General features: G+C 47.8%; 2 protein-coding genes across 2 annotated transcripts in view; both read left to right on the top strand.

Moving 5' to 3' along the window:
* ARAP3 (ArfGAP with RhoGAP domain, ankyrin repeat and PH domain 3) overlaps positions 1-11,935 on the top strand; it is a 52,440-nt gene extending 40,505 nt beyond the window's left edge. The window contains exons 32-34 of the mRNA XM_066623999.1: positions 5,248-5,385; positions 7,449-7,487; positions 9,503-11,935. Coding sequence (XP_066480096.1) covers positions 5,248-5,385; positions 7,449-7,487; positions 9,503-10,093 — 768 coding nt within the window. The 3' untranslated portion in view covers positions 10,094-11,935. The remainder of the gene's footprint in view (positions 1-5,247; positions 5,386-7,448; positions 7,488-9,502) is intronic.
* Positions 11,936-13,664: 1,729 nt separating this feature from the next.
* The window catches only part of FCHSD1 (FCH and double SH3 domains 1), a 28,628-nt gene continuing 27,410 nt past the window's right edge, over positions 13,665-14,882 (top strand). The window contains exon 1 of the mRNA XM_066624002.1: positions 13,665-13,768. Within this exon, the coding sequence (XP_066480099.1) occupies positions 13,748-13,768 (21 nt within the window). The 5' untranslated portion in view covers positions 13,665-13,747. The remainder of the gene's footprint in view (positions 13,769-14,882) is intronic.

The following is a 14,882-nucleotide window of genomic DNA, read 5'->3' as shown; positions in this document are numbered from 1 at the left end:
GATCGGAAACATAAGCTATCAGATGATTATGTGAAATCCTCTGAAAAAATGCAGCAGCAGAGTCAGATCAGATGCATTGGGGCAGCTGTGATTGGTTATTCATGTATTTTCTGCCCTGGCATATAAAACAGGATGAAGAGTCTGGCAGCCCAATCCTAACCAGCACCAATTCAGCAAGGCCAGCACGGCTGTGCTGTCTCCTGCATGGGTACTGAGCAGTCTTGAGGACTCCTCAAGGTAAGGGGACATTTGTTCCCTTGCCCCGGAGAAAGCCCAAGCCGGGGCAGCAGGTCTACTTGGAGCTGCACCCACTGGCAATCCTGGCCCCAGTGCTGCCGGGGCCGTGACCGCAAGCTGCTGCCCATCCCACTAGCCAGGCTGCCGCCTCACCCACCAGTCCCACCTGTAGCCTTCTTTCTGGAGGCCTTTGGAGGGCTAGAGAGGTTGTGTGCAGTCTCCCTGATCTTCCGAAGGCCTTGTAAGACCCTCAGAAAGCCTTCTAAGAGCATACAAGCATCACTTCTGGTTTCCCCAAGAAACAGGAAGTAATGTGTTTCAACCCTCCAAAGGCCTCTGGAATGGAGGCAGCAGGCAGGACCAGTGAGGTGGGGGGTGGCATGGCTGGGTGGCAGTGCCCCCTGGGTCAAGTGGTCCCCCTGGATCCCTCCCAGGTATGCCACTGGCTGCACCTACTAATTCACCAGCAGAAGTCCAAGTGGAGCTAGGTCATGATTTCAGGCCCAAGAAGGTGAATAGGATACAGTGTGCACCAGTGCCACCAATCCTGCCTCCCAGGCCCAGTTCACCCACCCTCTGCCCTGTCTTTGCCCTCCTTCCTCCCCGATACGTCCCTCCCCACCTTCCCCCCGCCCTTTCACTGACCAGTGCAGAGCTTACCTGCTCCAGCATAGCGCTTTCTGAATCTGGCGCCAGCGGGACAGCACAGGTCTGCCCACCAGTGCCTCATCTTCTGCACTGTTGCAATGTGCTTTATGCCACGTTTGTGACAGCATGCATCAATGCAGCGGTTGCTGCACCAGTACAAGATGCGGTTAGGATTGTGATGTGACCTTTACAACATGTGCATATAAGGTGAAGGAAGATTAACCCTGCCTCCTCAACTATCCGTCCATGTTGCATTTTATCACTTGTTCTCCCCAACTCCCCTCTAGTATCAGAGTCAGACTGGGAGATAAATGTGTGAAGAAATGGAGCATGAGGAAATAAGGCAAAGGAAGGAGCACAGTCAGCTCCACCATTTGTTCATACTTTTCACAGTAAACGTTTTACTAAATGAATTAAGGGGTCTGCTTTAGACACTAACAGGGCAAAGGAGACACGGCTGCCCTCAGCATGTCTAGCTTTGGCTCAGAGAGGCTGTTATCTTGCTGTCTCTGCTGGAGAATGCAGCTGGGGTTAATAGGCTCTGCAGGGTGTAGAGTTAACAGAGACTCTGTACCCTGCCATGCTCTAATTAATCCTACTCCTGACATCATGTTGAGATTAAAGTGAAACAAACGTTTATTTCCCTCCTCCAACAAGGCACCTCCTCCCATAATGCCACTGAATGACTCTTGTGCTTGTATGGGTGACACCATGCAGGGTAACTGATCTTGAGACTTCAAAGGCACCACATTTTTTTCTTAAATTTTGAACGTTAATTCAGATTAGCTCAAACCATTAATGTCTCCTTACTGAGGATACAAATGTAGTTGTAGAATAGGTTGTGTTGCTACACATTGTTTTTCAGAGAGCCTGAGAATCAGGCTCAGGTCAGCAGGGGAGGATAGCCCTTGCTTTCCCGATAGCAAAGTGGCATGGGAGCATAGGAAGACAGCACAAGAAGCAGGCAATCCCAAACAGAGCCAAAGAAGCAGGCACAGGCTTGTTTGTTGCAGAAGCAGGTATTGGTAAAAGGAGCAGGCAGAAGAGTAGTCAGTCATATGGTCCAGAAGTCAGGGATACAGCAGGTCACAGTCACGAGAAGTCAGTCCAAATCAGTACACAAACCAGCAGCACAGCACATAGAAACTCCACCACAACAACCCACACCTTGGTGTCTGTGCTTGCCCCATATATACCTCATAGTCACAAGACAGTCTTGTGACCCACTCTGATTGGCTGTCCAGTGGTGCAACCACTATTTTTGTTTTAAAACATTTTATTTCTTCATTCATGCCACAGGGCAACCCAAGGTGGTTTACAGGGCAGAGAATACCAATAAAATTTAAAGAAAAAAGTAAATTGAAGCCCATCCTAGCAACCCCATCACCATCAAAAGCTCCCCCTCCCCTCCCCCCACACACACTCCAAAAGCTGAGCAAAAAAGCTTGGCTCTCAACAGTGTCCTGCAGAAGTGCAGAGCAGGGGCCGGCCAATCAGGTTGGCATCCCAATGGATTGGTGCCACTACCAAAAAAAACCCCCTACATCTTGTGGATACCCATCATCTCTGAAGTTAAGGGCAGCAGGAGCAAGGCCTGAGTTGATTATCAGAACGTATGGTCTGTCTATCTGACTGTCTGTCCTTTTTTCTCCTAAAAGTGTGCCCAAAGTGGCTTACAATAATAAACTATTAAACTACATCAAACGTAGGCAGTAAAATAATATACTGTAGATATATAATATACAAATTAAAAACATTAAAAGTGCCCAGCCAGCAGCAAACAAGAAAATAGTACAGCACCTAAAATACCCTGTGAAAACCACCCATAAAGCTAGCAGACAACAGTCTAAAAACCATCGTACTGAAATTATAAGGCTTGGTGGAAAAGAAATGTTTGTAGATTTTGCTGGATGTCGGAGCCATTCTTAAAAGAAAAAGGGAGGGAATTCCATAAAACAGGTGCCACTATCAAGAAGACTCTATCGCTAATCACCAGTCAGAATCCATGTGTCCTTCCTTCCAAGAGGCATCTTTGGAGTACAAGTCTATCCTGGAAGTTACATGGGAGTAAGCCTTATTGACTATAATGGGACTTACTTCTGAGTAGACATACATAGGATTGGGCTCTTAGGGCCTGATCCAGAGCCCAGTGTGCTGGCTTAGTGCCAGTACGCACTATCGCAAACATGCTATATAGCACGTTTGCGAGCCTTACCACTGGCTGAGTGCCAGAGCTAGTCCAGCGTGAGCCCGCACTGGGCCAGCTATGGCACTGGGCCCGTGTTCCGGCACTCATCCAGACTGCTAGGAGGCAGAGAAGTGAGTGGGACAGGGGGCATTCTGGAGTGGGTGGGGATGGGTGGAGTGTGGGGAGGTGTGGCAGGTGGAGGGAGAAGGGCAGGAAGGCGCAGGATCCAGTTCCCCCGAATCCCGAGCCCCATGTTGGACCTTGCAGCCCAACACAGGACTCCTTCATTCTGTACTGGCTCAAGAATTGCTGCAGAGTTAAGTAGCCCCGTTGTGGGGCTACTTCCATTACCCGGGGAAGGGGACAAATGTCCCCTTTCCCTGAGGAGCTGCTGCAGGCTGCCTGGCATGCATTGGATGCTGCAGTAGTCATTTTGGTGCCGTGGCAGCCTTGCATGCCGGGCAGCTCAGGATTGGGCTGCCTGTTACCTGCTGCCACCCTGCTGTTGGCTCCAAACCTATATAGAGTTGGCATACAAATCTATAGGAAAGGTTCCACCAGCAGGAATTATCGCTTCTTCAGTGCACGGGGAAGGGGGTGGGATGGAGCTGCAGCATTCATCTTAGAGAAAATGTGGAAGGCAGCAGTTGTCAGTGTGTACATTTAAGAACATAAGAACAGCCCCACTGGATCAGGCCATAGGCCCATCTAGTCCAGCTTCCTGTATCTCACAGCGGCCCACCACCAGCTCACAGCGGTCCATTTACCAGGCACTACAGAACAGATGTGTTTGCCTTGGCTGAGTCCAGCCTTTGGAAGGCAGATACTGCAATCATTATTGGTTGCTTCTAAACAGAACCTTCATGTTCACAAGCAGCTACCTCTAGATACCAGATGCTGGGGACAGCAAATGGGAGAACTGTTGCCTTCATATCTTACTTATGAACTTGTCAGAAACCTCCTACTGCCTACTCTTAAACACAGAAAGCTTGTTTGTTCAAGGAAGGAAGTTCCTATTATTTTACTGAGCTATATGAAGGTCAAAGATGGGAACAGGAAGCTGGGAGGCATTGCACAACACACCTCTTGCTTCTAATCTGTGTTCTGCATTTGGTGGATCTGTGCATAGGTTTCATGAGAGCAGTTCTGTTTCTTCCCATGTGCATGTTGTATCAGTTCAGCAGTGTTCAATTGCAAGTGTCAGATGGCATCAAGTTGCTGTTTTGATGTTTTCCCCTTTCTTGCTTTTTATGTTTGTTGATAAGCATTTGCCTTGTTGCAAAATGATTACTACATCGTGGCTTAGTCTCTGCTTTGCTAAGTTTGAGTTGTCATGTTTTTTTTTTCCTTGTGAAAGAATTGGCTGCCAGTGCATCTATATAGGAAAGAGGCCTAAGCAGTGGTGTCGCTAGGGGGGTGCGGCCACACCAGGTGACACACTTGGTAGGGAGGTGACAACACTACTGGCCAAAATTGTGAAAGTCATTGTTTCCTTAAGCCACCCGATTTTTATCCCACTACTTTGTTCTGCTTCCTTCTGATAGCATTCTTGCCTTCCCAGCATTCCTGCTCCCACAAATTCTTGCCAACAATATACAGCTTCTCCTTTCCTCTGGCCCATGTTAGTTTTTTTTCTGCAACCCCATTTTCTTTGGCATCCTCTTTTCCTCAGAAGTGTCCTCTCTGCTTTCCCGATGTATTATTCCATCAAGTACCTGTTTCTTCAATCAGGTCCTGTCAATTGTACCTCCTGGGACCTCTTGCTTCTCAGCTTTCTAGTCTTTGGTTCCCTCCTATTGCTCACAGAGTAATCTGTCCCTGAGACCTGTGTGACAGTTTTCTCAGCCAAATTTTCTTTCACTTGAAGAAGAAAACTTTCATTTTCTTCATGGAAACTGAGCTATTAAATTCCCTCAGCAGTTAAAATATTCATTAACATTTCATGACATCACAGTAGCTCACCCAATGGTTATTAGGAAAGGAGGAGGCTTCACCACATTTCATCTCAGGCCATTACAATATAGAAGTTTAAAGAAATCTCCATGGGTATTAATAGGCGTAATGTAGAGAGCTCAGGTGGTAAGTTATAAACATGTCATGGATGGTATGATGTTGGTGAACATGTCATGTTGTGACTGATAACAAGAAACAATTACTCCCTTTCCAATGTATAGCATGACAGCATCTGCCCCGTCATCTTACGCCGACGCTCTTCTTCTGACCTAGCCAAGCAAAAGTTTGGCACTATGCCTCTGATTCCTCTGCGTGGAGACAGCACCAATCCCATTATGCTCTCTGCTAATCAAACCTTGGTAAGGTTGCTCCATCTTGCTCCTGCTGAACTTATTCTGTGAAACAAAGGCAGCAATCCTAGCTACATTTTCCTGAGAGTAAGCCCCACTAAACAAAATAGGACTTACTTCTGAGTAGACCCAGTTAGGATTGTTCCCAAAGTCAGACCCCAAGAAAGCACTGCTTACATGCACATGTAAGGAGGCGGTAAGCGCATGTGTGCATAGGAAGCATAACCTTATGGGGAGGAGTGAGTGTTGTACACAAGATATAAACCAAAGCAGTACTTACCAGAGACGGGGCAGATATGGGTAAGAGACTTCTCTCAGTCATCTTACAGAGAAGAGCTAATGTAAGTGAGCATATAAGAAGCAGCAAAACCCTTGTGCTAAACTTAGCCTAGTCTTATTGAAGATTGGGCTGTTGTGCACAGCCTTTTGTCACTGTGAAAGCAAGTTCCACTGTTGCAAGATGGCTGCCAACAGAGTGCGCTGTGCTCTATCAGTGGCCATTTCGGGATTTGTGTTGCCTTGCAGTACTCCCAGTTCGCCAGTGAATCACCAGCCATCTGCTAGAGCAAGTAAGGCAGCGGGATGGGGCAAAATGAGGTGGGGAGGAATGGATCAGGGAGGCTGCGGGACCGGGGGGGGGGGGGGTCTGGTGGTGATGGCACACACTGGATCTTATCTCCCTTTTCTGCAGCCTCCGCCCCCTTTCTCTCCTTTGACTTGTGCCAGTGACTTAACTGAGGAGACCCACTGCTGAGTGGGAGACTTTCAGAGGCGTGAGGGAATTTTAATCCCCTTTTACCTCTGAAGCCTCCTGATCCTCCCCTCCCCCCTTGCTGGATACAGTACACCTGTTTTGTGTGCAGCTGCAGGGGGGGGGGGGAAGGATAGGATTGGGCTCTGAAAGCATTTACATACCCCAGCTTTATACCTCCTGGGATAAGTTTTAAGAAAAGCTGTTGCACTTCATGCCACATCCCAAGAGGAATCACTGCCTGGTGCTCTGCTTCTGGACTTAGTTGCAGCTGTGGGGAAGACAATTCTTCTTTAAAAGTGGAATTAATTTACACATGGATGAACAAACATTGGGTATGCACACAGATAGTCACTCACAAATTACCAAAGGAAGTGGGAGCCTGAAATTTTTATTTATTGGGTAGAATTGCTAAGATGAGGCATCTGCCTGGTGGCTTCAGAGCATGTCCTTCCTAGCCAATAGATCTGCAGCAGTTTGACTAAGTCTTTCTACGGTCTGGGGAACGCTGGAATCTCAAGTAATTTTTTCTGGTTCTCCTTTTGGGTGTAAACAGTATGCCCAGGGCCAGCCTAGCCGTGAGGCAAGATGAGGTGAGCTACCTCTGATGGAGGTTTGGGTGCAGGTGGCACCCTGTACTCATCAATCACTTACGCAAACACCTCACCTAGATTCCTAGATGCCCCCTTACATCTACTCTGCTGATCTATGGTAAAGCTGCCAGGGCGGGTGTAATACAAGTGGTGGCTGCTGTCTTTATCTTCTAACCTCTAAGCTTGAAGGGAGGCATGCAGGCAGACTAAGGGTGCAATCCTAACCCCTTATGTCAGTGCTTTCCAGCATTGGCATAATGGTGCCAGTGGGACATGTGCTGCATCCTGCAGTTGGGTGTCACTCACAGAGGCCTCCTCAAAGTAAGGGAATGTTTGCTCCCTTACCTCAGAGCTGTATTGCCCTTATGTCAGTGCTGGAAAGCACTGACATAAGGGGTTAGGATTGCACCCTAAGAGAGCTGCTGTTGTCTTCTCCTTTTCTCCTCCTCATGAATGGAGGAGGAAGCAGCAGGTGGGTTAAGGTGGTGATGACTGCCTATACTTCTAACCTGTGACTAATTTGCCCTTGGGTCAGGCTGGGGCAGGCCTAGAAAGAAAACAGGAAAATAGTCTGTAGAAAGAATGGATGGTGACCTTGGGACAGGGATTGCAAATCCCTGCCAGGCTCTGGAAGGCCTTCCCAGATGCACTGGGCTCTGTTCTTCTGTGTTGTCTGTTCTTTGGCATGGATGGCTTCTTCTTTCTACTTGTCTTTCTTTTGTTTTCAGCACCGCCTGCATACACGAAGGACACTGTCCATGTTCTTTGTAAGTATCTGCATTTATTAAGTATTTAGTCAGGGTTCGTTTATGCTGTATCCCCATGCCATTTCCAAAAGCGTGGCTTGGAGGCCACAAAAGCAGCTCGGGCAGCTTCCTCTTTGATTGGCGCACCAGGAATTGTAGGAGTGTTTTCCATTTTTGACTTCGGTGGCTTGTTTGCTTGGCCTGGGGCACATAATTTTGCAAGGCCAGGACCACAAGATAGCAGGTTGAATCAGCTGCCTCAGACAGCAGATTTTGGACACTATTAAGGGTGCAGTGAGAGAGACAGATCTGATCCATGGGATACAAGTCTGCTGGGAAGTTTTCCTACACAAGCCCTATGGAAGAGTAATGCTGTTATTCAGTTCCCATTCCTTTCAAGGGCACTTTTGCAGGAGATGGGGACAGTGGATTCTGCCCCTTGTTAATTAGTGGGAGAGCATCAACTGGGTATCCTGGGGCAGATATAAGTGTATCTTGGTCTGGCCCTAGGAACATAAGGGCAAAAAGCAGGGCACCATAGCCTGGAATAGCAGAGGCTTAACATTCAAAGGAAAACAGTCAATGAGGAAGTCCAGTGGAGGATACCCCACCAGCTCTGGGAGCACATAAAGCAAATCTGATCTTCCCTTAGCCTGCTCTTCATATCCCACTCTTCAGGTAAAAACCTTTTGGAGCAGGTTACACAATTAAGGGTGCAATCCAAACTGTGCCTTGGGCCACTGCAAGTCCCTTGAGCCAGCCCAGGAGAGTTGCAAACATGCCTTAAGACACGTTTGCGCCACCTCAAGAGTTGGTTGGGCCAGCTCAAGGACACAGGATGGCCTGAATCCAGCCTCCACACCGAATTGAAAGGGGAGGCTTGCGTTGGTCGAGCTCAACCAATGCAAGGGTCTGGAGAGGGAGGGGCAGAGGTAGGAGGGAGGCATTCTGGGATGGGGAGGGCGGGTGAAGGGCGGTCCGGGGCAGGAGGGTGGGGAGTAGGAGATGGTGCTGGGATCCAGCAGATATGCTAGAACCTAGCCCCTGTTCCTGAGCAGCGTAGAGTGCCTGCAAGCCGCTTCACTCTCCTTGGACTTATGCCTTCTCCTGAGTTGGCGCAAGTCTAAGAAGACCCATTGGGGCTGTGGTGGCTTGCCCGGGGGTAAGGGGAAGAGTTTCCCCTTGCCTCTGGCTGAGCCACTTTGGACCCCTATCTTGTGTTGGATACAGTGCAGGGTTCCTGGCCAGCCAGCGCAAGATAGGATTGAGCTGTAAGAGTAACAAAATCAAATATGAAAATGTTAACAATAAAAACAGAATCCATGGCATGGTTAGGCTGCCTCTAGCCCTGTCAAGATGTGTCATTTGCTCTGGCTGAGGAGCACTGAGGCCCAGGGTGGCTGCTCCCCTGCTTGCAAGAAGAGGCATGTTAGACAAGCAAGCTTAGCCTGACTTTCCAGCTTGCAGCTGGGGAGCTTCAGCGCCTGAATCCAGAACTGGAATAGTGTCAGTTACTGAAGGTACTGTGGACGTGAGCTGAAGCTTGCAGCACAGTAGGTTCAATTGTCCTGGTAAGGTGGATGCAAAGGCTTCATACTGCCTGCCCAGCATGATACACAGTATATGTTCCCTTCTGAAGAAGATTCTGAAATCTCAGCAGGATAGGTCCTAGCTTCAGGCAGTGAGGGTTCCCAGTTCAAAGCCCAGACTCCCTGAACCAGTGATTTTCAACCTTTTTTCATCTCGCGGCACACTGGCAAGGCACTAAAATGGTCAAGGCACACCATCAGCTTTTTGACAATTGACAAGGCACACTGTGCTATCAATGGGGACTCACGTCCCCTAATGGTCCTATTGATAAATGACCCTCTCCCAAATTCCCGCAGCACACCTGGGAACCATTCGCGGCACACCAGTGTGCCACGGCACAGTGGTTGAAAATGGCTGCCCTGAACAAACAGGGAATGTTTCTTTCAGCCTCAACTAGGATGCAAGGCCATTCAATTGACTCTTCTTCTTCTCATGGTCTCTCACAGCCTATGAAAATGCACCAGGACTCACTAGAAGAGCAGCAGGAAACAATTGACTCAGAGCCTGTCTATGAAGAGGTGGGCAACTTCTCAGGCATGGATTTTCTGGAGGTCAGGCCCTCTCCGCTTCCTCCTGTGGATCGGACTAAGAAGCCAAATGTTGGCCCAGAGCAGGTGGTATCCAGCTCACTGCCTCCCTGCCCAGCTCCCAGAGCACCTAGGAGCAGCTTAACAAAAGTATCTTCATCAGGGAAAGCTAATTGGCTGGAGCTGGATGCAGAGCTCTTCTCAGACCAACTCCCCGAACACAGAGTGACTCAGAGTGTCTCTGCCGAAAGAAACATTGAGCTGCCCCAAATACCATCTACCCCAGACAGGGAGCAGGAGCAGCTAACTGCCTTGGTGACCCTCCCTCCAGCACCACCAGCTGACATGGAGACTCAAGCTGCCTGCACCAGGAAGAAAAGTGTCCAGACAGACTTATCCATAAGCGACAAGCTCATGCAGGAACTGAGCACTGCCATCCTCCGGAAGAATGACTGCCAGATACCAGTAGGATCAGGAAAGGAGAACCTCCCATCAGATGCTAAGCAATAGACTGGCTGAGCCTATTTTTGGCTGAGCCTGGGGTCATGTGACCTGGGTTCCTTTCAACAAGATTAGGCTCAATAAGTTCTGGGTCCCAATATGCCTTATGGGGGAGACTGTAGAGCTGTATCAGCTCTCTGTGCAAGTCTGATGCAGATAAAGCTAAACGTCCTCTGGAATTATGGCATTAAGAAGACCTTTCCTAGAAATATTTTATCATTAGAAGTCCCAGTCTCTTCTAGAGGGCAGGGAAGTATCAGGAATATTGGCAATGCAGGGCAATGCACCCTGGTCTTGGCCTCCTCTGCCTCATCTCACATCTTCAGCTCATATCTGTAGGCAGTGATAACTATTTGCATACTCAGGACTCTGTGTTTGCCACAATTCTTAAGTAGCACAAAATGTGCTAATGAGTACATTATTCAACTTCCAGGAAATCTCAGCTTTCATTTATAAAAAACCATTTTTAGCTCCTAAAACTGAGAATACATGCTTGCAAGCATATGGGTAGAGGTTTTGAAACAGTGTTATTTACTTTACTCAGAAGTAAGCCCATTGTATTCAGTAAGATTTCAGCTGTAATCCTATTGTACTCACTAGAAACCAACACCTCTACATATGGGCAATGCCTACTGAAATCTCAAAAGCTGGAAGGGACTGGCTACCAGGCAAGCTTCAGGGGTTCCCTGCTCCAGTGATTAGCCAAAACCAGAACAAGTTATGCAAACACTAGTTATGCAAAATAGGATGTAATTATGCAATATTTGCTCAACTAGCATAATTTGTACAGGTCACAGATTTCAGCTGTTGATGGTGCAGAATGCGGGTTGCCTGGGTATGGAATTTTGTTCAGTGTGTAGAATACATGGGCCTGCACAAAGTTCTGCTCAAATCCCAGAAGTAAATCCTCTGGCTTTTCCTGAGGTTGCTTTAGCAATATTTATACTGCCAATTGGATTAAAGGAATTTTGTACAGTACTAAGCAAGAGAGTTTGCTTATCATGATCAACCACCATAATAATCCAGAGCAGGATGACTAAGGGGCACTGGAGCCATGGAGCACATCGTTCTAAGACAAAGCTGATTATAGACAATGAAGCCAGGGAGTTGTTTAGGCACTGATGGGACAAAAGAATGAGTGACAAATGTTCAAAGAGTGGTGAAGGTGCCACATGGGCTGCTCCTGAAATGATGCTGAGAACCATGTGAGCTATTAGGGAATAATGGAAGCTTGTGCTGTTCCACTGGCTGGTCAGGGTCTTGAATAGCTTCACCCCCAAACAAATAAGAATGTGCCCCACTGCTGTCATCTGGGCATTATACAGCTCCATCATCTGTGTTATTGTTTAGAAGTGTTTCCAGGTGTAACTAGATATGACTGGTTTAAAAGTGTAAACCTGCTGTTGTTTAAAAGTGTAATTTAAAGGCTGTGCAGGGTCATATTTTCATGGTGAGAGGAAAATTTAGGCCCATTTCCAAGCTGTTTTTCCTATGAAAATCACCTTCTGCTCCCCAAAGCCGCAGTTGTTTACATTTGTTTTGTAGATTTTGCTCCACAGGACAAATAAGCAGAGGAGGATCATTAGGAAAAAAGTTGAACCCAATGACTGTTATTAATCATTTTCAAAAATAGCATAAGATCTAATCATGGATTTTTCAAGGATTATGATTTGACGCTCCAATTCCTGAACCAAGCACCAAATGCAACCTAAGATAATTTGATCTATCAATTGGAGCTGTGAGGTCAAGGATCCAAGGGTTAAATACATCATCTCATTTCAAGAACCTTTCATTGTACTGCAATTTGACTCCCGATTTATAATAAAGCAATAGAATTTTTTTAAAGCAAAACTAACATGGTGGAAGAGGCTGGATTACAAAGATAAACACACAGAAAATATACGTATAATAAACTTCTAGTTGACAATGCAATCCTATGACATGTTTATGCAGAAGGAATCCACAAGGAGTTCAATGGGATTTACTCCCAGGTAAACAGGATTGCACAGGATTGTAGACAATTTAAATAATGCAAGTTCTTAACAGTGAGCACTCTGGGAAAAGGCTTGGGAACACATTCTGCAAAAGGAGGAAGAGACTCAACACCTGCCAACTGGAGTCAACAAACCATAACATTTAAAAATTGAATGGGCGGAATTTAAAATTGAATTTAAAACTCAGGCTGGTTGAAAAGGGAGATCAGCAAGTGCTGTATTATGGAAGTGACAATGTGGTACCAACAGATGTGAGATATTCTCTTTCTTTATTATCTGGTCATCTCTACCTACGTTGTGAACCCATTTTTACCTAGCCCATGGGTGTACCCATTTAGTCCCTGTTACGTATATGCAATGTTGGGCAGAAATGGAAAGGAATCTCCTGGAGAGAAAAAAATAATATTGCCACCTGAGCTATTACCAACTCCAATTTAGTTAGTATGGAAACAAATGGTGAAGTTTCCAGGAGGTAAGTTGGAATGGAGCTGTTTTGTGTTTCGAAGAACTTGCATGCAGACCTAAGATTTCTTAACATTTGCTTTCTGCTTAGCTACATTTTTCACTTGCCAGGAGCTAAATCCAGGAGACACCAGTCCACAAGATGGTGCTAAAATACCAGGAGAGGCAAGGCGTGGGCGATTTTCTCATACCAACAGGAGAGCAGAACTGTCTACGCCCCCTCCCCAATAATTCAGGCAGTGGGGGTAGGAGCTAGGAAACAACCAATTGTCCATCTAACAGCACAGTCCTGGGGGTGTATACTCAAGTAAATCCCATGGTGTTCAGTTGAGCTTACTCCCAGGAAAGTGTGTACAGCACTGCAGCCTTTGATAGTTAAGCAGAACTGATCTGGGCATGCAATCCTATGCAGGTTCACTCCGAATTAAAGGCACTATGGCTGCAATCCTTTCCTGGGAATAGGTCTCACTGCACACAATGGGACTGACTTCTGAGTAGACGTGTCTAGGCTTGGGCTTTGAGTTTCATAGGTTATTTTTCTTTTTATCCCACCATGAAAACGTGTGTAGCGTTGTGATAAAAGGCTCCTCTTAAGTCTGTCCTGGGGTGAAACGACACGCTGCGTACCTTAGCCCCACAACCTCCTTCCACGTCAGACTGCCATCCTATCCACTCTTACCTGGGAGTAAGCCCCATTGACTTTGATGGGACCTACTTCTAAGTAGACATGTTTCGGATTGGGCTCTGAGGCTGCAATCCTAGCCACACTTACCTGGGAGTAAGTCCCATTGACTTTGATGGGACCTACTTCTGAGTAGACGTGCTTAGGATTGGGGTCTGAGGCTGCACTCGTAGCCACACTTACCTGGGAGTAAGCCCCATTGACTTTGATGGGACCTACTTCTGAGTAGACATGCATAGGGTTGGACTCTGGGCCCCCCCTCCCAGGGAATCAGTCCCACTGGACCTGCGGATGAGCCCTACTTCGCTGTGCCGGGGCTGCCCCCGGAGTTCTCCCCCCTGGAAGGCAAGCGAGGCACGGGGACCGCAGCCTTGGCAGCGCTGTGGGAAGCTCCGCGGGCGGAGCACCAGCGTGACGCGCAGGGCCCGGGTGGAGCCAGGCGAGGGAGTTCGCAGCAGTTCCGGGCTTGCCTTGGCCGCAGTCTGCCGGAGCGTGTGACCGCGGGGGGTCCAGGAGCCCGGGGCAATGCAGCCGCCGCCCCGCAAAGTAAGTCCTCTCTGTCGGCACTAGCGGCGACAGGGTGTGCCCGAGTCCCTGGCTTCCGCGGAAGGCTCTCCAGCTTGGCAAAGGCATCTCCCCCCTTATCCCCCCCCCAGTCTGTTAATAGAAACGCCGCCTCTAGAAGTCCAAGCATTGCAGACCCCCGAGGGGTATGAGGTGGGTGGACACGTGTACAGGTAGGGCCTTCAGACGTGCTTGGACACAACCTGTGTTAGGGAAAAGAGCGTCCATCCCTCCGGTCTTGAGAAGGGCACCCGTTGCCAACCAGTTGCTGAGAAGTTGGAAAAGGAGGCGTCCTCGCTAGCAGCTTGGCACCACCAGTACCAGAGGGGTCCCTCCCCAGTGCCAGGTGTCCCCATGATCTCAGAGGGAGAGGTGGGCCTGTGATGTTATGGGAGACATTTGTGACCTTCAGAGTCGATGATCATTAGGGTTGGGGATTTTATGGCAGAACCATGTGGTCCAGCCTTTTGTGGCAAGGCTCTCTAGTGCACCCCTTTAACCCCTGTGGGTTCTTCAGCATGTACTAATGGCACTTGGGGTTCTTCCAGACAGGTTTCAAACACATTTTTCACATGCTTTTACAGGCTGTCTGTACGACACTGTTCTCATCTATCCATGGTCCACCCACAGTTTCCCCATAATTAAACTGTCACACAGGAAAATCCCAGTAATGGAAATAGCTGTTCAGAAGTGCAGTAATCACAAGTGTGGGTCATGGTTAGTGCTGTTGCGCCATCTTTTATGACAGGTGTGTGCCCAGATTCAACCCAAGAGAAACAGGAAGGGAGAGGGTTCCAATAACATCCTGCATCTACTGCCCTGTGAAAGGAACATTGTAATTTCTCCTGTGACTGCAACTCTCTCTAACAGCCTCTCTGGAAGTGTCCTTAGGATTTATATAGGATTTTAAAGTGTTCAAAGCCTTGCATATACTGTACATTATCATGTTGTAATCCTTACAACAACTCTGTTGGGGATGTGGGGTAGAGGATGAGAGAAGAAGTCACTCATGGTGAGTGATGTTTGAACCAAGGACAACCTGATTCATAGTTCTTGCCTTGGCTGCTAACAAGCTCTTGTGTATGAATTCTTTGAT

The sequence above is a fragment of the Tiliqua scincoides genome, chromosome 4 (assembly GCF_035046505.1).
Source record: "Tiliqua scincoides isolate rTilSci1 chromosome 4, rTilSci1.hap2, whole genome shotgun sequence".
NCBI classification, from domain to species: Eukaryota; Metazoa; Chordata; class Lepidosauria; order Squamata; family Scincidae; genus Tiliqua; species Tiliqua scincoides.
The sequence above is the reverse complement of the archived record's forward strand: the minus strand, read 5'-3'. Positions and strand labels throughout refer to the sequence as shown.